This window comes from Elephas maximus, chromosome 2 (assembly GCF_024166365.1).
Source record: "Elephas maximus indicus isolate mEleMax1 chromosome 2, mEleMax1 primary haplotype, whole genome shotgun sequence".
NCBI classification, from domain to species: domain Eukaryota; kingdom Metazoa; phylum Chordata; class Mammalia; order Proboscidea; family Elephantidae; genus Elephas; species Elephas maximus.
The window spans coordinates 85,894,532-85,920,217 of record NC_064820.1 but is presented as its reverse complement, the minus strand read 5'-3'; the positions used below and the strand labels follow the sequence as shown (position 1 = coordinate 85,920,217).

The window sequence follows — 25,686 nt, the reverse complement described above, 5'->3', positions numbered from 1 at the left end:
CCTTTTCTATCACCAAAAATAACAAGTGTCTACTATCTCAAGTGTGTTCTTCCCACTCCCACCCATACCCATCCCTGGTGATCGCCTATGAGCATTGGTTTTTGTATATGTATCTATTCTTGTCTTCTTATAAAAGTACAATCACATAAAACCTGTCCTTTATTTCACTCAGCATAATGTCCTACAGATTCGTCGAAGCTGTAAGATGTTTTAAGGGCTCATCCTTATTCTTGATGGCTGTGTAGCATTTCATTTTATGTATGTACCACATTTTGTTTATCCATTCATCCACTGATGGGAATTTAGGCTGTTTCCATATTTTTGCTATTGTGAATAGTGCTGCAGTGAATATAGACGTGTATGTGTCTGTCTATGTCTCTTTTATTAGATCACTAGGTAATATACCTAGGAGTGGGATTACCTTTGAAATTTTGTTAGAAAGAATATAAAACACAATCATACCATTTTATTCTTTTTTTAAAATTTAAACAGTATATTTCAACTGAGTCTATCTTGAGAAATTTTTGAGAATTCCCCCATACCTTAATATTTCGGGAATGACGGTGGAATCAATCACAGTACATCATACCCTAAGTAGGAATCAGATGGCTAAGGTGAATGACTCAAAAGTGTAGTAACCAACCACTCATCACCAACTAGGGGAGAATGTACTGATTCCAGGCATCACTGGTAGGGCCACTGTGGGTAATGATCTGGAAGAAGGAATTAAAAAAACGCTCATCAAATGTGGGGAAGACAGTTAACTGAGCGGGAATAACAAGAGGATGGGAAACTAGATGGACAGCTTTTGTGTAAGATCATATACTCAGAAACAAAAAGAACACACAGATATGAGAAGTCAGGTGTTCAAGTACTGTAAAAAACTCAGGGGATACAGTTGAGCATGTGCTCACCCAAAACATGCAGGGAGGGAGCGCTGTTTGGAATCTTCAAAGCTGGGGAAATCATAAATTTGTTACGTGAATTAATACAAAGGTCTAAAATTAGTAAATTCAGTTCTGTATATTGGTATGGTAGGTGCAACAACCTTGGTTCCATAATTAAAGCTAAAAATATGACAATTGTCAGATATTTGAAAACTTCAAAAATTCAACAGAACATACCATAATTTTAAACAGGTATTTACTAATTAAAGAGCTCTGGTGGCACAAATAGCCCTGGTGGCACAGTGGTTAAGTCTTCGGCTGCTAACCAAAAGGTTGGCAGTTCGAATCCACCAGTCGCTCCTTGGAAACCCTATGGTGCAGTTTGACTCTGTCCTATAGGGTTGCTATGAGCTGGCTGGAATTGACTTGGCGGCAATGGGTTTTGGTTTGGTGGTGCAAAGGGTTAAATGCTTGGCTGCTAAATGAAAGGTTGGAGTTTTGAGCTCATACAGCGGCTTTGTGGGAGAAAGATCTGGCAGGTGATCTGCCTCAGTAAAGATTTTAGCCTGGGGGGACCTCATGCCATCAAGAAAGCAGTGCTGGGAGCAGAGCGCATCCTTTAGACCCAGGGTCCCTGTGCAGAGAAGCTCCTAGTCTGGGAAAGACTGATGAGAAGGCCGAGAGAGAGAAAGCCTTTCCCTGGAGCTGAAGACCTGCATTTAGACTTTTAGCCTACTTTACTGTGAGGAAATAAGCTCTTTGTTAAAGCCAAAAAAAAAGAAAAATTTTTTTTTTTTTAGCCTAAAAAACTCTATGGGGTAGTTCTACTCTGTCACATGGGGTCACTATAAGTCAGAATAGACTTGAGAGAACCCAACAACATTCATTAACTGTTTATTAATTGAATGAATGACAAATAATTTCATCTAACTTTAAATGCTTAAAATTATAACAATATTTATTTAGATTTTCAAATTTCATATGGCCTTATTCCTTCCGTGCTCTAGTTTCTAAAAGCTTGATAATTCTATTTCTTATCCAAAATCCTTATGTTCATGGTGAATAAACCAGTGGCTTTATACAATTATTTTGGTTAAAATGAAAGTGTAGATTCTTGCCAAACATTTCACCTAGCTGCAAATTATCTGAACTCAAACAAATAAAAATACACAAATTAAAGTTTCTGTATCACTCTAAAAGTTCATGAATTGTATTCTATCACTTCAGGTTTTACTTAGGGGTTTTGATTTTATATGAAGCTTACTGTCCGTTAAATTTTCTAATTGCATAGCAGAAGTCTTCACATTTGAGAGTTTATGCTTTTAAAAGTCGGAAGACAGGAACCTGAAACAGGCTTTCTACACAAAGGTCTCCCTGTTTCCAACGGCACTATCCCGACGGGGACATTCCAATGGTCACATTTTTGTGGTGCTCACATGTCACATGAAGATGGGTTGTTCCTGAAGAGTTGTTTTGTGTAGGTGATATTTTTAATTCTCCATCTTTTTGTTCAAAAACGTAGTCTTCATTTTAATCAGGAAGACAGGTCTGTAATTTCTTCTACTGCAAACTCGTCTGTCCACTTTTGAAGGTCTTTTGCATTATTTACTGTCCATAACTTTGCAAAATGTTTTAGCCTTTTCCTGGAGAGAAAATAAAATACTACTTACTTTACAAATGAAATTGTTGGGGGATAATACAACTCATTGAAAGCTATGAAAATGCATATGACACTAGAATACCAGAGAGGACACTGTTGATAGGAAGCTCCGTCAGTGTTACCCTTCTGGTGAATGGAGTTTGCAGTGCTCCTGCTAGAGTCAGGGGCCAAAGTTGCTGGTCACCACAACTGCTGCCTCCAGGGAGGGGGAACACTGCTTCCTCCCCCTCTAACTCATACAGAGGCCGTCTGGGCATGCAAAGACAAAAGCTCCTGATGAGTGCGGCAGGATAAAAAAACTGATTTAATAAAAAAAAGCCAGTTAGTGAAAAAGCAAAATGCCAGTATAACACAGACCTACTTTTTTCTTCAGAAGTACAAGCCCATTAAGTATTCAGGGTCTGGAGTCCCAATTACTGCTTTGCCAGTGAACAAGCTGTGTGATCCTGGGTCAGTTTCCTACCCTTGCTTGGCCTCATGTTCCCCAACTATAACATGGAGTTAATAACAGTCCCAACCTTACAAGGCTGTCATAAGGATCAAGTGAGTTAGTGCACAGAACCCAATTAGAACAGGAAAAGGCACACTGTCTGGGCTGCTGCAAATGACTGGTCAGGTCTGTTATGGCACACAGTAAGCACTCAATGTATGTTAGCTATTAGAATGGAAGGCACACGATTTGATTTGGTTTCTTTGATCTGGTCAATGGAACTGACGTGATACGTACTTTTAGTGAAAAGGTTAAAACAGCAAACATAGTGTTGCAGTAAATTATCGTATTCGATCTCATAATAACTACTTCCAACAATTCTCCTGTCTTTCAAGATTAACTATAGATTCCAAAATGTCAATACTAATTGGAGAAGTTAAAATATTTATAAGTAATCTGAATATTATTACTGTTGCTTTATAGGCTATATAACAGCAACAAGTATAAACTATTATATTTTATTGCCATCTTATCCTTTGTAGTAAGGTTTTATTCTAGTTTCTTCAGGGAAAAAAGAAAAATAATAAGACAACAACAAAAGAGGATTAAAATTTGTCTCTGGGCTTTGCAGAGAAGTTTTTTTTTTTTTTTTGAACCATGTTGGCACAATAGTTAAGTGCTCAGCTGCTAACTAAAAGGTCGGTGGTTCAAATCCACCCATTGCTCTATAGGAGAAAAGGCCTGGCAATTCGCCTCCATAAAGATTATAGCCCAGGAAACCCTAAGGAGCAGTTCTACTCTGTCCTGCAGGATTGCTATGACTCAGAATTGACTCGACAGCAACAGGTTTTTGGTAATGATTTCCAGAACTAAATACAATTGTTACAGTACAACTCAGAGACCACTGGTGTCAAGCTTTTCTATTTGATCACAGTCTGTTCACTCATTATCACACGGTTATAACCAGCGCAGTAACGTCCTGCCCCAGGCAGGTCAGACTCTCCAGGCTGTAAGGGACTGTGCAAAGGTGAAAAGTATAATTTCACATTTGGGAAACAAAAGCCTGTAATTTATTATTAACATGTTATTTTCCTAGGTATACCTTTCTTCTGAGGTATATCTCAGGTTTACATTAGAACTAGCTTATATATTGACTACATACTGACTGGATGTCAAGGATAAAAGATGGAATGTGTTCACATACACATTCTAGGTGACAGAGAGAATCCAGTTTAGAATGAAAAATCTGTCCCAATCAACAAAATCAGTGGCATATGGATGCTATGATTACGTGGTATATAATATTACTATTTTCATTCATGTCCTGACAGAATTCTTCATTTCTGAATACAATCACTGCATATGTGAATGCAATATATGATTACAAGTACTCTGTCGTTGTTAGGTGCTGTCGAGTAGGTTCCAACTCATAGCAACCCTACGTACAACAGAATGAAACACTGCCCGGTCCTGCACTATCCTCTCAATTCTTGTTATGCTTGAGTCCATTGTTGCAGCCACTGTGTCAATCCATCTCATTGAGGGTTTTTCTCTTTTTCACTGGCCCTCTACTTTACCATGCATTATGTCCTTCTCCAGGGACTGATCCCTCCCAATAACACGTCCAAAGTATGTGAGACATAGTCTTGCCATCCTTGCCTCTGGTTGTACTTCTTCCAAGACAGACCTGTTTGTTCTTTAGGCAGCCCATGGTATATACAATATTCTTCACCAACATCACAATTCAAAGGTGTCAATTCTTGTTTGGTCTTCCTTATTCATCGTCCAGCTTTTGCATGCATATGAGTACTCTGTAGGTTCTAAATACTGAGGTTTCTTTCAACAATTTTTTGTATAATTTAATGTTCGAAGCAACTACGTGTTGGTACACATTAAGGAACTAACTTAATTCTTGAGACTAAAAAACCAATTTACCAACTTATCACCTAAAGATCTGAATAGGGAAGATGGACTGAATTCACATGAGCTTTGCCAAGAACGGTTTTCGTTTTATCACAATTAGATGTTCCAGAATATCTGTCGAGGTCTATCTGACATTCATTTACAGGTCTATCTGATGTTCATTTACAGGACAACCCCCCTTTCTTGGACCATGGGAAGACTGAATCATAAAGCAAACAATGAAGCACAATCATTCTGACCTTTTCATATTCACTAATCCTTCAAGATCTTTTGATTTGCGAGCTGCTGTCTTTAAAATTTCTCCAGGAACATCTGCTAGTTTAGCCACATTGAGTCCATAGCTCCTTCCTGCAATTCCTCTGGTTATTTGATAAAGAAAAGTGACAGAGGAGGGGATTTGTTCTTCTTTGCCTACAAAAAAAAAAAAAAAAATTTCAAAAAATTTTTTTAACAATAACAAGCTGAAAAAGTATTTTGTCTTATACAGCTTGCAGAAAAATTTGAACTAAACTTCTACATCAAAAAGATTCTGATTTGTGGTACAATTATATAATGCCTCCTTTAAAAACAGATAAGGAAATATTACCTAATGCCCATTGTAAATAACAAGATTGGGAAATTCTGGTTTATTAAATACTCTGGTTAACTGAGAGTTACACATATTGAAGTAGATACTGTTCACTACCACCCAGATCCCCCTTTAGGACTGAAGGGTTTATGCCTACAGCTGAGGACTGTGGGTTATTATTGCTGGAAGGGTGATAGCCCACAGTCTTCAGCTGTATGCCCTCTTTGGGAATTGCCTCAGCTGAAGAGAACTGGTTCATCCAAGGTCATGCTCCCTTCTTGGGGCAGCCTGCATCCAATAACTGGTTACCATGGGGTTGGTAAACAGCCTCTAAGATGGCTGCCAAAGACCCCACCTCTGGGTATTTATACTTTTGTAAAATCCCCTACCCTGGAATATGGGCTGGGCACTTGCTTCTGACAAACAAAATGAAAGTGATGGGATGTCCCATCTAAGATTAGGTTACAAAAAGACTGTGGTCTCTGTCTTGAGCACTCTCACTTCCTTGCTTCCTTGCTCTGAGGGAAGCAAATTACCATGTTGCGTGGACTGTCGTCTGAAGACATTTACCTGGAAAGAAACTGATAACTCTGGCTAATAGTCAGCAGGGCCTGAGGCGGGCCAACAGCCACGTGAGTAAGCTTGGAAGTGGATATTCTGAAGCTCGCCAATAACCATGTGAACAGATTTGGAAGTGGATCGCCCCAGTTGAGCCTTGAAGACACTGTTGCCCTGACCAGCACCTTGACTGCAGCCTGTGAGAGATCCTGAGCTAGAGGTGTCCAGCTAAGCTGCCTTGTATTCCTAACTGACAGGAACTATGAGATAATAAAGGTTGTTTTAAGCTGCTAGGTTTCAGGTGGTTATGCAGCAATAGACAACTAGGCCCTCTCACCCCAAACTGAAGCAACTTTGAATCCCATCCTCAGACCTCTATATAGGGTTGGCTGAAGCCTTGTAATGACTGCAACACAGTCCAACTTCTTCCTCTGGCCAGTCCTGCCCTCAGGTGTTGACCTCCAGAACAGTATCCAATAAACCTCACACATGTAACCCTGAGAGTCTACTTCCTGGGGAACTCAGCCTGTGACACATATACAAGCATATGAATTAAGACCTTTTAAAGAATTAGAAAGGATCCCTGGTGTCACAACGGCTAAGTGCTCAGCTACTAACTGAAAGGTCAGTGGTTAGAAACTACCAGCTGCTCCGCAGGAGAAAAGACCTGGTAATCTGCTCCAGTAAAGATAAATTTAAAAAAACCCCAAACACATTGCCATCGAGCTGATTCTGACTCATTGCTAACCTATAGGACAGAGTAGAACTGCCCCATAGGGTTTCCAACACTGAGATCTTTACCGAAGCAGACTGACACATCTTTCTCCTGCAGAGTGGATAGTGGGGTCAAACTGCTGACCTCTTGATTAACAGCTGAGCGCTTAACCACCGTGCCATGATGGTTCCTCACCAGTAAAGATTACAGCCTAGGAAACCCTATGTACCAGTTCTACTCTGTCCTATAGAGTCACTATGAGTTGCAATCTACCCGACAGCACACAACAACAGCAAACAGTCAGAATATAATGAAGTGTGATAATATGAAAATACTACATACAGTTTAATCTTTGATAAATCAAAAGCACCTCAAGATCCTGCAGTTTTTACGTAGCTTTATCATGAAATTCAATATAATTATACTGTGGTGCAAAAAATATTCAAGATGAACCAGATTTACAATGATTTCTAAGATCCTAGTAAATTTATTTTAAGTTTATCAAAGGTTTTTCTCATACATTATTTCACTTGATAAATGTGTGCGCTTTTGTTCTTTTATCAGCTAACAAGCCAAAAGACAGAATACAATAGAGAACAAGGATAATGGAATTTTACTTAACCTCCTTCTCTAAGAATTCAGCAACAGGGAAATAATACCCTTCTTTTTTTTTAAGGGTGGGTGCCAGAAGTGGGAGGTGAAGAGAATGCTGACACTCTTAGGAATACACAGACTAAAACACTCCATTACAAAGTACTACGAATACCTTTGCCTTCAAATAAAACCTAAGGAACACAAAGAGCAGGTGAAGAAGTAGGTGGGAACAGACTAGGGAAAAGGAATACAGACACCAGTGCCTGACAACTAGATAATTTTTTGTTACTCTTCGATGCTCACAAGACCAAGAGGGAAAGAAGCAGCAGTAGGCAATCAAAAAAGCAAACTCTTTTAATTGTTAAGACAGAAAAATGGACTTTATCACTTCAACAGGTTTTAGTCCTAGCTGATCTCCCTGCCTCCAGCCTCTCCACTGTAATCTATCCTCCATGCTGGTCTTTCTAAAAAATGATTTGTCCGTCCATCCGTCCAGAGAGCATTTTCTGAGAGCCTACTAAATGCTACAAAAAATGTAACTCCCTTGCTTAAAAACTGCTTGGTTGATAGCTTTTTTTTCTTTTGAAAATGTATTTATGTATCGCTAAATTATATAAAATATTATATTGCCCTGAACAAGTTGTTAACAGACCTCAGTACAAACTGTTGCTGAATTTGCCATCAAAAGCTAGTCTCTACACTAATACTAATTTTGGTACTTCTCACACCATAATCACCTGTGGGAGCTCTTTCGTGGTTATTTTCTGCCTCAAGTTTATCTTTTATCCTTCTCTGTAGTACATACCTGAGTGAGAGACAGTGAGAGAGAGTGTGTGTGTGTGTGTGTGTTAAGCAATAAAATGTGGAACCAAAGAGGGCCAGAGAAAATTAAAAAAAAAAAAAAAAAAACTTGTTTCTCTACAGCCTCACAACAAAAGTTCTTAGAACTTAACTACTTATAAACTATGACTGCTTCTTAAATGGATTTTATTGAAAAGTTTATCTGGTACTACTTAAAGTCAGTGAAAGTTATAATTCATGTTTCTATTGATTACAGGGAAACTAGGAAAATCCTATTTTAAAACCTAACTTCACTAGGCAGTTGTTATGAAGAGAAAGGGGTAGGTTAAAGATAATGGGTGGAACCTAAATATCTAAACATAGCCAGGAATGATACTAGAAGAGTAGACAATAAGCCATGCCTTAAAATTCTGAGTGAAAATGATTTTAACCTAAAATTCTAGCCCTAGCTGAATTGTCAATCAAGTATGAAGGGATGATAAAGACATTTTTATTCATGCGAAGCCTCAAAATATTCACCTCCTTTTAGTTGACATTATTAGTAGCTTATGCAAAATCTGTTCTGCCCCTAAGGAAACCCTGATTTTGTAAGGAATCAAATCCCTCACCATTTAACTCGTGGAGTAGTGTTCTCATATACAACTACAAAAGCAGGTCCTGATTAACTCAGGCCAATCAAGGTCATTCCTGCCATCCCTGCTTCTAGGGATTGGTTTAAGGAGGAGCATATGATTCAATTCTGACAATGAGATGGACCAATAAAATGCTCAGCAGCATCTGAGAAAGCCTTCCTTGCTCCTTTAAGTTAGAGTCACAGGAAATGCTGGTCCCTTTTCTTCCTTTGGACATTGTCATTTCTGGATATGATGTTTGAAAGAGCTATCTTGCCACCAGCCTGATGATGAAGCCAGCAGGGCAGGAAGGCAGAGCCTGGACAATTGCAAAGAGGAGGAGCTGTAGCCCACTCTTCCTCTAAGGGTCTTATAATGTGAGATTTTATATATGTATAGATACATAAATAAATACCGTTACTGTTTGAGCCAATGTGAGTGTAAGTGTTTTGTTATTTGCAATCAAATGCACAGAAAGAGGGTAAAAGACATCCTAAGATGATGGCAAAGCAGGTCCCTGGACAAGAGCTGTGCAGCATGCCCAGGCAGTAGCCAAGTTCAGAGGAGCAGAAGGACAGAGGACTCCAAGGAGGAATGACCCCCAGTGGGTAAAAAAAGTGGAAACACTGGTCCAATCATGTGGGAAAATATCTATCTAGAGAGGTGTTTTACAAAGATACAGAAGGGCACAGGAGGATTCAACTACAGACAGAAAGAAATGGGAAAAAACAGGGCAATTATTACCTTCAAGAAAACAGAAAACATTGTAAAAGAAAGAAAATGCACTGTCTTAATACTTGGCTCTTCAGTAAGCAATATTTACAAGGTAATAATAGTGAAAACAATGAAAAAGAATAAAACAGAAAAAATGTGAAATGATTACACTGTGAAGACAGAGGAAGCCAAGAGGTATGTGAGAGGCTGAAGACTCCCTGCTAATTTAATGAGAAGTTAAACAATAATGTCTCAATTTGATGGGTCAAGAAACAGGAGAATATGCCTATTATTTAGAAATATGGGAGAAACAGATTAAAGAGTTAAAGTAGTTGCCTCGGGATTGGAATGGGGAACGGGCATGGAGTGGAGGAAAGGAAGCAGAGGGCTGCTGCTTGTTAACACAAGTCTCTTAGCATCATTTTGTCTTTAAAATTATGTTTATGGATAAAAATTTAAGTCAATAAAATAAAATGCCAGAAAACTTAAGGGAAAGATATAATGCTCTGGGTGAGTAGTCAGCTCACATCAAATGCCTAGTAGCACTGACATCTTCCATCCCCTGTTGGTGAACTCTGTTCTGTTTATCCCACTGGGTTTCAGTTTCTAAGACTTCTCCTGCCATTTTGGATACAGATTCGTAGATACAGAGCTGATCCTATGAGAGAATTTATGATGTGTTTTTTTGAGACTGCATGGTGGTGAAAGGCAGGAATTGCCTAACATTAACTTTATCTGAGGTCCAGTGCTTTGTTTTCTTTGGGACACTTGCCTGATTTCTTTTTCATGTCTGTTCTTATTACTTTTCCAAAATAAAAGGTGGACTCTGGAGTGTCTTGGATAATGGGTTTTCCACGGTAGCTCACCAGTTGTGCAAACTGTCACTGGCCCATGACTGGTAGCTTAAAAAAATTACTGCTGAACAAGGAAAAAATTATGCTAAAGCCTCCTATGTTGCGTGCGGCACTTGAACTTACTTCTACTGGCTGATGGCATTCTTTTTCATGAACTGTCTCATTTCTGTGACACTAGTAATAACTGGAAAGGCTAGAAAAGATATCGTTGACCCCACATACCACTTTACCTCTCTGAGACCGTTTTCTTGTGAAATTAAGATAAAACACATAAAGTTTCCAGCAGAGTACATGGCCTTTGTTATTGTATGCCGTGGAGTCGATATATGAGTATTACATATAGCAACCCCCTATGCCAGAGCAGAACTCCCCGAGAGGGTTTCCTAAGCTGTAATCTTTATGGGAGCAGGTTGCCAGGTTTTTCTCCCATGGAGCACCTGGTGGGTTCAAACCACCCTTTTGGTTAGCAGCTGAGTGCTTAACCATTGTACCACCAGGGCTCCTCTACAGCCCTTAATAAACCAAAAAAAACCCAAACCCATTGCCATTGAGTTGATTCCGACTCAAAGCGACCCTACAGGACAGAGAAGAACCGCTCCCAGAGTTTCCAAGGAGCGCCTGGTGGATTCAAACTGCCGACCTTTTGGTTAGCAGCTGTAGCTTTTAACCACTATACCACCAGGATTTCCAATGACCCTTAATAGTTAGTAATGTTTAACGATATTATGGGAAATAAATTGAACAACTAAAAAGATGACTAATAACACTCTGCACTCGACAGGGCATCTTTCCTGAGATATATCATGTGAGAATGTAAGGCTCATAAAAAGACCAGACTTAATGGTCTGACTGAGACTGGAAGGACCCCGGTGATCATGGCCCCCAGACCTTCTGTTGGCCCACTCCAGGAACCATCCCCAAGGCCAGCTCGTCAGACATGGGTTGGACTGGACAATGGGTTGGAGAGGGAATGCTGGTGAGGTGTGAGCTACTTGGTTCAGGTGGACACTTGAGACAATGTTGGCATCTCCTGCCTGGAGGGGAGATGCAAGGGTAGAGGGGCTTAAAAGCTGGCAAAATGATCACAAAAGGATAGAGTGGAAGGAGGGAGCAGGCTGTCTCATGGGGGGGGGTAGTAATTGGGAGTACCTAGCAAGTTGTGTATGGGTTTTTGTGTGAGAGACTGACTTGATTTGTAAACTTTCAATTAAAGCACAACAAAAATTATTAATAAATAAATAAATAAAAGAACATCTTGTGATTAAAGTTAAAAAAAAAAAAAGAACGTAAGGCATGGAGAAAAACTTAAGTGCCCCCTTCATTCTCCTCTTGTAGAAAAAGGGTTGTCATTCCACGTGGATAAGGAAGACTACAGAAGGACTCAAAGCGGCAAGGATAAATGCAAGTTCCTAAGCTTTTTTTTAAGCTTAGAGAAAATGCATTTGCTGTTGTTGTTAGGTGCCATCAAGTCTATTCCAATTTGTAGCGACCCTACGCACAACAGAATGAAACACTGCCCGGTCTTGCACCATCCTCAAAATGGTTACGCTTAAGTCCATTCCTGAAGCCACTGTGTCCATCCATCTCGTTGAGGGTCTTTCTCTTTTTCACTGACCCTCCACTCTTTCAAGCATGATGTCCTTCTCCAGGGACTGATCCCTCCAGATAACATATCCAAAGTATGTGAGACATAGTCTCACCATCCTTGCTTCTAAGGATGGTTGTACTACTTTCAAGACAAAAATGCATTTAGACAAACATTATAACTGACATTCACAGCTTGTATTATTTACAAGCAATAAGTGCTTGTACCTATAAACTTTAAATTGTCAAACACGAAAACCAGCAGCATTCTAACTATACTTTTGCAGGAATATTTCATACCTGGATCGTCTTTGCTTTCATCTTCATTGACCAAGAATCCCATGTGATAGTTCCCCACCTGTTGTGAGTAACTTTTTTCTAGTTCACAAACTGGTGGATAATGAGTGACAAACAGGGTTAAGGATTTCACCTAAAGCAATAAAACATACAGTAAATATGAATTTATTTTTAAATTTTATTTTATTTAAAACTTTTCTATTTTGAAAGAATTCAAAAATTCACAAAAATTTCAAGAATAGTACAATGAACATCCATACACTCTTTATTTGGAAAATTCATTAATATTTTGCCATCTTCTCTATTCCTCCCTCCCTCCCATCTCTACACACACATACACTCACACTTCACACCTAGATACTTAAGCTTCAGTCTTCTAAGAACAAAAGTATTATCCTAGCTAATCAGAATAAAATTATTACTCAAGACATTTAACATTGATATCATTATTACTATCACCTAATAGAGTCCATATCTAAATTTCCTCAACTGATCCAATGATGTTCTTTATAGCATTTTAAAAAAAATCAAGGATCATGCATTATACTTAGTCCATTAATCTAGAAGAGTTCCCTAAGCCTTTGCTTGTCTTCTATGATGTTAATATTTTTACAGTGTTCAGGACAATTGTTTTGTATAATATCCCTCAATTTGGATTCGTCTGATTATCTCCTCATGGTTAGATTCAGATCAGACATTTTTTCCAGGATTATTACATATCTATGTAGGTGACATACCCTTCTCAGTACTTTCCATTAGGAAGCATGTGACGTCAATTTGACCCAGTAATGGTGATGCTAGGTTTAATTACTTGGCTTAAGTGTTATTGCTATTGTTGTCAGGTGCCAGCAAGTTGGTTTCAACTCATAACAACCCTATGTACAAGAGAACGAAACACTGTCTGGTCCTGCACCATAATTACAATCGTTACCATGCCTGAGCCCACTGATGCAGCCACTGTGTCAATCCGTCTCATTGAGGGTCTTCCTCTTTTTTGATGACCCTCTACTTTGCCAAGCATGATGTCCTTCTCCATGGACTGATCTCTCCTGATAGTATGTGAGACAAAGTCTTGTCATCCTTGCTTCTAAGGAGCATTCAGGTTGTACTTCTTCTAAGACAGATCCGTTCATTTTTTTTGGCAGTTCATGGTATATTCGATGTGCTTCACCAACACTATAATTCAAAGGCATTGATTCTTCTTCCGTCTTCTGTATTCATCGTCCAGTTTCTGCATGCATAGGCTTAGGTCAGACACACTTTAGTCTACAAGGTGACATCTTTACTTTTTAACACTTTAAAGAGATCTTTTGCAGCAGATTTGCCCAATTCAATGCATCGTTTGATTTCTTGACTGCTGCTTCCATGGCTATTGATCATGGATCCAAATAAAATGAAATCCTTGACAACCTCAGTCTTTTCTCTGTTTATCATGATGTTGCTTATTGGTCCAGTTGTGTAGATTTTTGTTTTCTTTATATTGAGGTATAATTCATACGGAAGGCTACAGTCTTTCATCTTCTTCAGTAAGTGCTTCAAGTCTTCTTCACTCTCAACAAGGAAGGTTGTGTCATCTGCAAAACGCAGGTTGATGATTAGTCTTCCTCCAATCCTGATGCCCTGTTCTTCATATAGTCCGGCTCCTCGGATTATTTCCTCAGCATTCAGATTGAATAAGTATAGTGAAAAGATACAACCCTGACCACACCTTTCCTGACTTTAAACCATGCAGCATCCCTTTGTTCTGTTCAAACGACTGCTCTTGATCTATGTACAGGCTCCTCATGAGCAAAATTAAGTGTTCTGGAATTCCCATTCTTTGCAATGTTATCCATAATTTGTTATGATCCACACAGTCCAATGCCTTTGCATAGCCAATAAAACACAGGTCAACATCTTTCTGGTACTCTCTGCTTTCAGCCAGAAACCATCTGACATCAGCAATGATACCCCTCATTGCACCACCCTCTGCTGAATCCAGCTTGAATTACTGACAGGTTCCTGCCAATGTACTGTTGTAGCTGCTTTTGAATGTTCTTCAGCAAAATTGTACTTGCGTGTGATATTAATGATATTGTTCAATAATTTCCGCATTTAGTTGGATCACCTTTCTTGGGAACAGGCATAAATGTGGCTCTCTTCCAGTCAGTTGGCCAGGTAGCTGTCTTCCAAATTTCTTGGCATAGATGAATAAGCACTTCCAGTGCTGCATGTATTTGTTGAAACATCTCAATTGGTATTCTACCAGTTCCTACCTTCAGTGCAGCTTGGACTTCTTCCTTCAGTACCACTGGTTCCTGATCATATGCTGTCTCCTGAAATGACTGAACATTGATCAATTCTTTTTGGTATAGTGACTCTGTGTATTCCTTCCATCTTCTTTTGATGCTTCCTGTGTCGTTTAATATTTTCCCCATAGAATCCTTCACTATTGCAACTTGAGGCCTGAATTCTTTCTTCATTTCTTTCAGCTTGAGAAATGCTGAGTGTGTTCTTCCCTTCTGGTTTTCTAACCCCAGGTCTTTCCACATATCATTATAATGCCTTATTTTGTCTTCAAGCCACCCTTTGGAATCTTCTGTTTAGCTCTTTTACTTCATCATTTCTTCCTTTCACTTTAGCTACTCAACATTCAAGAGCAAGTTTCAGAGTCTCTTCTGACATCCATTTTGGTCTTTTCTTTCTTTCCTGTCTTTTTAATGACCTCTTGAGTTCTTCATGTATGATGTCCTTAATGTCATTCCACCACTAGTCTGGTCTTTGGTCATTAGCATTCAACGTGTCAAATCTATTCTTGAGACCGTTTCTAAATTCAGGTGGGATATATTCAAGTTGTACTTTGGGTCTCATGGACTTGTTCTAATTTTCTTCAGGTTCAACTTGAACTTGCATATGAGCAATTGATGGTCTGTTGTGCGGTTGGCCCCTGGCCTCATTCTGACCAATGATATTGAGCTTTGCCATTGTGTCTTTCCACAGATGGAGTAGATTTGATTCCTGTGTATTCCATCCAGCGAGGTCCATGTGTATAGTAGCTGTTTGTGTTGTTGAAAAAAGGTATTTGCAACGAAGAAGTTGTTGGTCTTGCAAAATTCTACCATACCATCTCTGGCGTCATTTCTATCTCCATGACCGTATTTTCCAATTACCAATTCTTCGTTTCCAACTTTCACATTCCAATCACCGGTAATTATCAATGCATCTTGATTGCATGTTTGATCAATTTCAGACTGCAGAAGCTGGTAAAAATCTTTAATTTTTTCCTTTTGGCCTTAGCAGTTGGTGTGTAAATTTGAGTAACACTCGTATTAACTCATCTGTCTTGTAGGTGTATGGGTATTATCCTATCACTGACAGCATAGTATTTCAGGATAGATCTTGAAATGTTCTTCTTGCTGATGAATGCAACACCATTCCTCTTCAAGTTGTCATTCTCGGCATAGTAGACCCTATGATTGTCTGATTCAAAGTGGCCAACACCAGTCCATTTCAGCTCACTAATGCCTAGTTTACTGATGTTTATGCATTCCATTTCATTTTTTAGAACTTCCAATTTTCCTAGATTCATACTTTGTACATTCCACATACCGATTATTGATGAATGTTTGCAGCTGTTTCTTCTCATTTTAACTCATGCCACATCAGCAAGTGAAGGTACCAAAAACTTGACTCCATCTACATCATTAAGGTTGACTCTACTTTGAGGAGGCAGCTCTTCCCCAGTCATCTTTTGAGTGTCTTCCAACCTGGGGGCTCATCTTCTGGCACTATAATCAGATAATGTTCCTCTGATATTCATAAGGTTTTCACTGGCCAATTTTTTCTAAAGTAGACTTCCAGGTCCTTCTACCTAGTTTGCCTTAGTGTGGAAACTCCTCTGACACCTGTCCACCAAGGATGACCCAGCTGGTATTTGAAATACTGGTAGAAAAGCCTCCAGTATCATAGCAACACACAAGCCACCACAATAGACAAGCTGACAGACACATACTGATGTTACTTTACTCCAATTTCCTTAACATGTAGTTTCTATAATAATTAAAGAAAAGTCACTGAGCTACATCTTTTTGCAAATGAATATAAATTCCTTTTAAAAGACGAAAAAGTATACACTTTAAAGTAGGGAACATGTCATAATTAAGGTATGTAATTAAATAAATGTTTAGAGTAACAAAACTGAGGGGGAGGAATGCAGAGAAAGGAAGACACAAAAAGGAATAAAATGAAAAAAAAAACAAAGAAAAAGAAAGGCCGATGTACAGACAAGACTTAGGGGCTGAAAGACCAAATTGGACAGATGGAGTAAATAAGAGGAGAGAGTCTGAAGGAAATATAGAGATGTAAACTTTGACACAAAAATATTTCATACTGAGATGCTTAGATACACACTCTGACGAAAAGGCTTAGGTACCAAAGAGTGATGTAGCAAACAGATACAAAAGAGATCAAAGGCCTTATATTCAGATTTTTTAGGATACAGCTAAAACAGATTCCACAGGGTAAACTGACATCATCTCCTTTTTGTTCTTTCCTCAGGGATTGGACTGCAAATAGATTGTACCTTCTCTTGATTTAGAGCTTGCCAAGGATAATTAGGTAAGAGTCTTGGGTGAATATATTGCCATGGAGACCTTTCTCCTGCAGACCAGGTTTATTGTGCTTCGGCAAAGAAAGGAAGACACATCAAAGATTTACAAACATTACTTAGGACTAATCTATCTCAGCTCAGTGTATAGGGTAATAATGATCAATTATGTGGACAGGGTCAATCTTAACAATTAAAAATAATTTTGAATATTTAGATACTCAAGTCAGGAAAACTATTTGTGTAGTATGTACCACCAACATACAAAAGGTATGCAGGATACTTACATCTCTAATAAAATGCTCAAGTGTAGCATAAGCAATGGCGATTCCATCATGGGTGCTTGTCCCTCTTCCCAACTCATCCAAGATAACCAAGGACTGTGACGTTGCTTTTCTTATTATTTCTGCTGTCTCTGTCAGTTCTTCCATAAATGTACTCTGTCCTTTACATATGTTGTCTGCAGCTCCCATCCTACAAATAAGATGAAGATACCTTGATTTTTCCTCTGAACTTCCTTATTAGAAAGCCAAGCATCATTTTATGAACGATAAATATAAAAGACCCCCCAAGAGGTCCATATATTTTGACCCAATAACAGCTTAAATTAAACAGAAAAAATATATGTTGGAAGAAATGAGTGCCTAGCAACAAACTGTATCTTGTAGAGAGCCTGCGGTATTGGACAGAGTTACTGCAGAGTAGGGAAACCCTTACCCATTGCCCACTGCTGTCGAGTCAATTCCAACTCATAGCGATCCTATGGGATGGGGTAGAACTGCCCATAGGGTTTCCAAGGAGTGGGTGGAGGTTTCAAACTGCTGACCTTTTGGATAGCAGCCAAGCTGCTAACTACTTCAACACCAGGGCTTGAGGGGAATCCTTAGTCCTGCTTTTTCTGACCATTCCGAATCAAACTTTTGTTACACATAGGGCAAAACAAGTGTCGCTGTGTCTACAAATCCATGAGCACTAACTAGGATACTGTACAATTAAAGGTTTTCCAGTGTTTCCTTAAGAATATTCTACACTGACAATGAAGTACACTGAAGAAGCACATATGAAATAATTCACTTACAAAACTTTTTATTAGGACTAGAATTATAGATGTTTAATGACTCATATAGCAGCTAATATAGGTTCACAAAGTGGACTTCATTGAACACAAGTTTCTGTCAATGCCAAGAAATGCATCCAAAAGATTTTATTGGATTTCTCATCTGAAAGTGTTCTTGTTGTTGTTAGCTGCCGTCAAATTGGCCCCCAACTCAAGGCAACCTCATGTGTTACAGAGCAGAGCTGCTCCATAGGGTATTCTTGGCTGTAATCTTTGCGGGAGCAGTTTGCCAGGCCTTTCTTCCATGGAGCCACTGGGTGGGTTTGAACTGCCAACTTTTAGGCTAGTAGCCAATCGCAAACTGCTTACACCACCCAGGCCCCTTCTTAAGTATTCTTAAAGGCATTAGTATCTGTCTTAGTTATCTTCTGCTGCTATAACAGCAATACCACAAGTTGACGGCTTTAACAAAGAGAATTTTATTCTCTCACAGTCTAGGAGGCCAGAAGTCTGAATTCAGGGTGCCAGCTCCAGGGGAAGGCTTTCTTTTTCTGTCAGCTCTGGGGAAAGGTTGTCATCATCAATCTTCCTTGGTTGAGGAGCTTCTCAGCGCAGGGAACCTGGGCCCAAGGGACTCGATATACGCCTGGCTCTTGTTTCTTGGTGGTATGGGGTCCCCCTGTCTCTCTGTTCTTCTCTCTTTTATATCTCAAAAGAGATTGGCTTAAGACACAGTCTTATCTTATAGATTGAGTCCTGCCTTATTAACATAAGTGCCTCTAATCCCACCTCAACATCATAGAGGTAGGATTTACAACACACAGGAAAATCACATCAGATGACAAAATGATGGACAATCGCACAATACTGGGAATCATGGACTAGCCAAGCTGATACGCATTTTAGGGGGACACAGTTCAATCCATGACAATATCCTACTACACACTGTGCATTTCTTAGTGCGGGATCTAGAACACAACACTTTCCTAACTCATGTTGCCGTGGAGCATGACCCTTTTCTCCTTGAGCACCTTATGGCAATAATCTACAGAACACATTTGGGGAAAATGCTGATTTAGTACAAAAGGTAACCAAAAAGAAAAGAAAAGGAATAACTAGGTAATACTCAAAAAGTCATGCTACTAACTTAATAGCAAAATCTAGAATTCAGGTTTTTGACCCACTAGCCAGCTTTATGATTGCTAGTAACTATATTCTGAGAAAAAAATACTTTCATCGATTTAGGTTTACTATAATAATACACAAAGTAGACCATAACACCTTCACACTTGACCTACAGCAGCATAACACACCTTTTAGTACAAGAGAAACTCAGTGAAATTAGGCCTTAGCAAGTTCTGTGGCTGCAGCCCTCTAATGGTCAGGGCAGGCTGCATGTGATGTTTTCCCCAAGGACTGATAGAGCTTTGTGAAAACTGTTCCAGTATCTGGTGGCATTTAGAAACTGCAATAAACTACATTTATGATGGAGCTAATAGCTTTACTCAAAGCTGTCAATTTTATCTATTTTTAAATCAATAATTATAAAACAATTTCTAAAATGTTAACTTGGAAGCATTCTGGCTACCTTTTCAAAGCTCAAATACTATTATTTATCTCAATTTGCAATATTTACTAATATTTTCCAGACTATAAAGCAAGAAGAAGACCCTAAACCGAAGAGTCAGCAGTTCGAATCTGCCAGGCGCTCCTTGGAAACTCTATGGGGCAGTTCTACCCTGTCCTATAGGGTCGCTATGAGTTGGAATCGACTTGACAGCACTGGGTTTTGTATCTCTAAACCACTTTGAATTCTTTAGCATGACCATGTCTGACCTCCTGAACACTATTTGCCTTTAACCCTGGCAGGTTGTGAGCTGACATAAAAAAGAAATCTTTGGCTGATAATGAAAATTCTCTGATAAGGCAAATAGATGGAGGAATCTTTAGTTCTCAAGCATTAAAGTAACAAACAAGCGTTGGATAAGCTTTTTATGCAACAGTATGTTTAAGTATTATACTTGAGAGCATTCTATAAACAGTAAGTTAATGGAATGTTCTTGCTAGAAATTTCAGGAATCATAGGATTCTCCTGGAACCCTGCTGGCGCAGTGGTTAAATTAATCCACTGCTAACCAAAAGGTTGGCAGTTTGAAACCACCAGCAGCTCCACAGGAAAAAGATGTGGCAGTCTGCTTCCATACAGATTTAGTCTTGGAAACCCTATGGGGTAGCTATGAGTAGGAATCCACCCAACGGCAGTGGGTTTGGCTTGGGATGCTCCTGGGGCAGATATTTTTAGGCAAATACACACATACACATATAAACATTTAGCATATGACAAAAATGAGATTTCAAATCAGGAGGAAATGGATGAATGATTAATCAACAAAAGATGCTAGCTAATTCGTTATTTCAGAAAAAATAAAGATGTATCCCTATTCCTGCGTGGTTTAAAATCAGAAAGGGTATGCATCAAGGTTGTATCCTTTTACCACACTTATTCAATCTATGTGCTGAGCAAACAATCTGAGAAGCTGGACTATATGAAGAAGAACGTGGTGTCAGGATTGGAGGAAGGCTCATTATCAACCTGGGATATGCAGATGACACAACCTTGCCTACTGTAAACGAAGACGACCTGAAGCACTTACCAGTGAAGATGAAAGACTATAGCCTTCAGTATGGATTATACCTCAACATAAAGGAAGCAAAAATCCTCATAACCAGACCAATAACCAACATCATGATAAAAGAAAAGATTAAAGTTGTTGAAGATTTCATTTTACTTGGATCCACAATCAACGCCCATGGAAACCCAAAACCAAAACCAAACCTCATCCTCGAGTCAATTCCGACCCATAGTGACCCTAAAGGACAGAGCAGAACTGCCCCATAGTGTTTCCCAGGAGCGCCTGGTGGATTTGAACCACCAGTCTTTTGGTTAGCAGCCGTAGTTCTTAACCACTATGTCACCACGGTTTCCAATGGAAACAGTAGTCAAGAAATCAATGACCACTGCACTGGGCAAATAAATCTGTTGCAAAAGACTTCTTTAAAGTGTTAAAAAGCAAAGATGTCATTTTGAGGACTAAGGTACGCCTGAACCATGCTATGGTATTTTCAATCACCTTATATGCATGTGAAATAGGACAATGAATAAAGAAGACCAAAGAATTAATGCCTTTCAATTATGGTGTTGGTGAAGAATACTGAATATACCGTGGGCTGCCAGAAGAACAAACAAACCTGTCTTAGAAGAAGTAAGAAGCCAGAATTCTCCTTAGAAGTGAGGATGGAGAGACTCTGTCTCATGTACTTTGGACATGTTATCGGGGGGGACCAGTCCCTGGAAAAGGACATGATGGTTGGTACAGTACAGGCTCAGTGAAAAGAGGAAGACCTTCGATGAGATGGACTGACACAGTGGCTGCAACAACAGGCTCAAACATAGCAACAATTCTGAGCAGGACCAGGCAGCGTATCGTTCTGTTGTACAAAAGGTCACTGTGAGTTGTGACCAATGACAGCACCTAACATATGGAATGAAAATTCAGTGTAATCATAGAAACCATAAACATACCAGGAGGTATAGGTGAAATTTAATCTATGGGCATTAGTTGGATTGCTTTACATACCTGACACTGAAAATGGAAACTGGAAACAGTTTAAATGGATTTAACTACTTAAAATTCTCAACCTTTGTATAGCAAAAACATATCATGGAAAAGTCAAAAGACAAACTGCAAACTGAGGAAAATATTTCCAACACATGACAAGAGGTTTCAATATACAGAAAATACAGTGGCTCACACTGCAAAGCAAAATGGTGACTATTTCAACATAAAGATAGGTAAAAAAGCTAAATCACAAAAGCAATGAACTCATCCAAATATTCAATCTCATTAATGTACAAATTCGAACAAGAGTAAAATGTGATTTTCCATCTGTCAGTGAGCACGGATCTGTGAGCAGCCTCTAAGACCTGAGAGTGGCCCCCAGCTGGCAGTCAGCAAGAAGTTGGGGACCTCAGTCCTACAGCCAGGTGACAGATTCTGCCAATGACCTGAAACCGGGCCCAGTTCACCTCCAGATGAGAACCTGGTCTGGCCAAAAACTGGACTGCAGCCTTGCACAGGACCCAGCTAAGCTGTATCTGGACTAGAGTTCCATAGGTTTCCAGAGACCCATAGAAAATTTGAAATAATAAATGTGTGTTGCCTTAAGTTGCTAAGTTTGTGGTAATTTGTTATGCAGCACAGAAAATGAATACAATTCCCTTGTTCTATACATAAGAAAGATGAGAAATTTGGGGGTTTTCTTGGATTCTTCTTGCTCCCTTAATCTTGAATATCCAGCCATTTTAACACTCTATTTTCAACCCCACTGCTGCTTCGCTAGTTTAAACTCTTTGGTCTGAGTTATTCCAATAGCCTAACTTTTCTCTCTACTCTCACTTTCTCTAACAGCTAATGCATCTTTCAGCTTGCCAGCAGACTCATATATTAAAATCAACAAAGTCATACTGACCCTCATGCTTAAAAAGGTTTCCTAATGCCTGGAGAACAAAACCCCCAATTCAAGACCTTCTGTGTGTTTTGGCCCCAAACCTCTCTCCAATCTCATCTCCTTCTGTACTGCCCCAGGGATCATATGTTTCTGCCACAAATGCCACATAGATTATAAACAGCTTTATTGAGATATAATTCACATACCATAAAATCCATCCTTTTAAAGTGTATATAATTCAGTGGCCTTCATATATTTAGTTGATGGCACATACTTCTATCCCTTTGTGCTTTTCCTCATTTTTCTAGAATAATCTTCATGCCTCTCTTCCTGCTGACTAAAAGCCCTGTCTTCCTTGAAGCTATTTCTGCATAGCTGTCCCTGATCCCTCACTTAGAATCTGCCAGAAGTGATTCTTCTTTGTCTTCTTCCTAGAAGTAAATGCTAGCTGAGAGCAGGCCTCATTGATTTACCTTTGTATTACCCTCAAATGTCAAGCAGGGTGTCTTGTACATAAAATGTTCAGTACAGGTTGAAATGAATTATTTCTTTCCAGGGTTGTAATATAACTTACCCAACTCAAATCTCTCAAGAAAAAACAATATCGTGAATGTCCTGAATTAAAAGTTAACCAAAAAAAGAATTGACGGAAAATTTGTGGGAAAAGTTACCAGGCGCAAAAGGATATAAATTTGTGTTTTCTTTTGTGCTTACATATAAATTGTACTTACAGGCTGTTGCTCAGTTTATTCTAAAAAACATAAATTAAAAAAACATAATTCTAAGAAAACGGAGACAATCTAAATTTTTTAATGGGATCTCAAAATTAACTTTTAATGTTTTCATGGTGAGCTGATTATTATAATAATATGTTACCTGGTAACTAAAAAAAAGGAAGAAAATTAGGACCCCTGGTGATGTAGTAGTTAAGAACTCGGCTGCTAACCGAAAGGTGGGCTGTTCGAACCCACCAGCCACTCTGTGGGAGAAAGATGTGGCATTATGCTTCTGTAAAGATTAGAGCCTTGGAAACCCTAAGGGGAGTTCTACTCTGTTCTGCATGATTGCTATGAGTTGGAATTGACTTGATGGCAATAGGTTTGGTTCAACAAAAAATTCTGCATACAATCTCAATAATATTCATTTGTATTTTCCACTCAGTTGAAAAAAGTTGCATTTAAAAAGTAATTCCAATTTTTATTTTTTCACAATGACTTATTTAATGTAAAAATGCCTTTCTAATGCTAAGTTGTTAGTGGTGAAGTCAAACCTATGCTAATGAATTATAATTTTGAAAATGCTACTTTTTTTTTTTTTTTAACTTTCTGTGTTTCCAAACTGTCCTTGCTAATGCCCCCAAGGTCCTCCTCACTGAGAAGACTAACAGATTCTCCATCATGCTCTCTTTCAGATCGTGTCACTGCTGACCACTCACTTCTGATGATGTCAGCATAAAAGCCCAGACAACCCTTCAGTCACCTTTTACCAAAAAGCCTGTGCTGCCAGCAAACATTTCCTGCTGTCCAACCTAGACGAACTATTGACAGCAAAATATAATTATTCTAGACAGAGCAACTAATTACCCTTCCTCTAAAAATTTTTTCCATGCTCAAGTTCTCTACAGAGAATTGTCACATCTCCCAACTGTTCCCTCTCCTTTGACAAGGGAGGAGCTTGACATGAAAGAATGTCTTGGTGCTGGGAGAGGTCTTGGTAATCATACTCTCATTTTACAAAAGAAGTAGTAAGTTTCAGAGATCAAAATACTTTTCCAAGGTCACAGGGCTAATTTGTGGCAGAGAAGGGACAAGTACTCAGGTCTTCTGACTCCTGGCCTGGGAATTTTTGCATCACCCAACATGTCTCGTTATATTATTGGGCTATTTACAGCCAGGCCAAATTTCAGAGGTACATGGATATATTTTTAATTTTGCAATGGTCCTAATGCTACCACTAAGCCAGTGGTTTGCAGATATCTTTCTAGTTGTTAAATCCTTCATTCAAATGAAATTTTACAAGGAAACTCACTGTGGAGATGAGATAGAGGAACGATGCTCTGGTCAAGAAGCCAGCACAAACAGGCCTTTCTCCCCATCTAGAGGGGTTCTATGAACTTAAGTGTACTATAGGACACTTGGAAAGCCAGTATGGTGGCAGCCCATGCACTATTTTTCTGTAACACAGAGTATCAATGTGCCCAGTTGACATTTGTGAAATTCTGACTTATCAACCAGTCAGGAGGCTACTGGGCAAGTATGTGTTCTAACTGTGGGAACTCTTTATTAATAAAAATTTTCTCTGTTGACTTCTTTTCAAAAATGTGGAGTCTGTATATTTTTTCCAACAAATTCCAGCAATACAGTGACTTTTATAGCATGCTTGTGACACAGAATTTTATAAACACTTTTTTTTTTCACTTTGGCTACTAGAAAACAAGTAAATTGGGCTTTCTAACACCAAACAGTAACCGTGACTTTATCTTATGTTTCTGTTTTCTCTTTGCCCTAACGTCTTTAGATACCATCTTCCTCTCTTATTATCCTGCTATATTGTCTGTCCCAGTAAACCGCCTAAAATAAATTTTTGCAGCAAGGCAGAGTATAAATAAACAACAAAAATTGTTCATGCATTTTTTTATTAAGTCAATAAGCATTTACAAGACATACTACTGGACAATGTTTTTGAAATTTTCCAAACGTTGAAATGTTTCAGAGATTGAAAGAATTCTAACACCTGTGTATTATCATTCTGTCTTCATGTATATTCGAATGTAGTAGAAAATAAAGAATGTATTCTTTAGACTTCATCTTAATGTTAGTTTGCTCTGAGTAGACAAAAGGTTACAGTTATGTGATTAAGAAAAAAAAAATCACTCTGATATTTTTAGGAGTGGTGGCAGACTAATCTTTCTAATCCCCCTTCTCCCTCCTTCCCTATAACCTTTATATAGGTCAACAAAGCTTAATAAAGCATTATTAGGTGGAGGAAAAAAATTACTACTTTTTGAGCCAGTTTCTAAAGTCGATAACAGTGTCATGAAAATTTGAACAAGTGTTTGTTTTTATGGGATCTTGATATTTTGAGATAACATTCTAGATATTTCATAATTATAGCAAATGGGGTGGATCTCTGATGTTTTGAATCACAATCTCTGGGCCTTATGTAAAGAAAATGCTGGATGGGGGAGAAATGCTGCAATTAATGGAAGAAAAGGGGATTTTTTTCATATTGGGTGATACACAGAGTATATTAAAATTGTTAAAACAGAAGCATTGATTATTTGTATTGCATTAGAATTCTTTCACATACTCTACAGTTTTCATAGGAGGATTTTTATGT

The 25,686-nt window shown here is 38.8% G+C and overlaps 1 protein-coding gene across 3 annotated transcripts in view; it reads right to left on the bottom strand.

The window, feature by feature from the left end:
• Positions 1-519: 519 nt before the first annotated feature.
• MSH3 (mutS homolog 3) overlaps positions 520-25,686 on the bottom strand; it is a 217,899-nt gene continuing 192,732 nt past the window's right edge. The window contains exons 21-25 of one of the 3 annotated variants that reach the window (XR_007514976.1): positions 17,069-17,255; positions 12,200-12,329; positions 5,140-5,311; positions 2,324-2,530; positions 520-713 (exon numbers count right to left, since the gene is read on the bottom strand). Coding sequence is in view for 2 of the 3 variants with exons in the window: in XM_049866709.1 (XP_049722666.1) it covers positions 2,520-2,530; positions 2,630-2,796; positions 5,140-5,311; positions 12,200-12,329; positions 17,069-17,255 (667 nt within the window). In the remaining variant the exon portion in view is untranslated. Of the gene's footprint in view, positions 714-1,139; positions 2,531-2,629; positions 2,797-5,139; positions 5,312-12,199; positions 12,330-17,068; positions 17,256-25,686 lie in introns of those variants that run through there. The other 2 variants (XM_049866709.1, XM_049866717.1) reach the window with 2 other exon arrangements.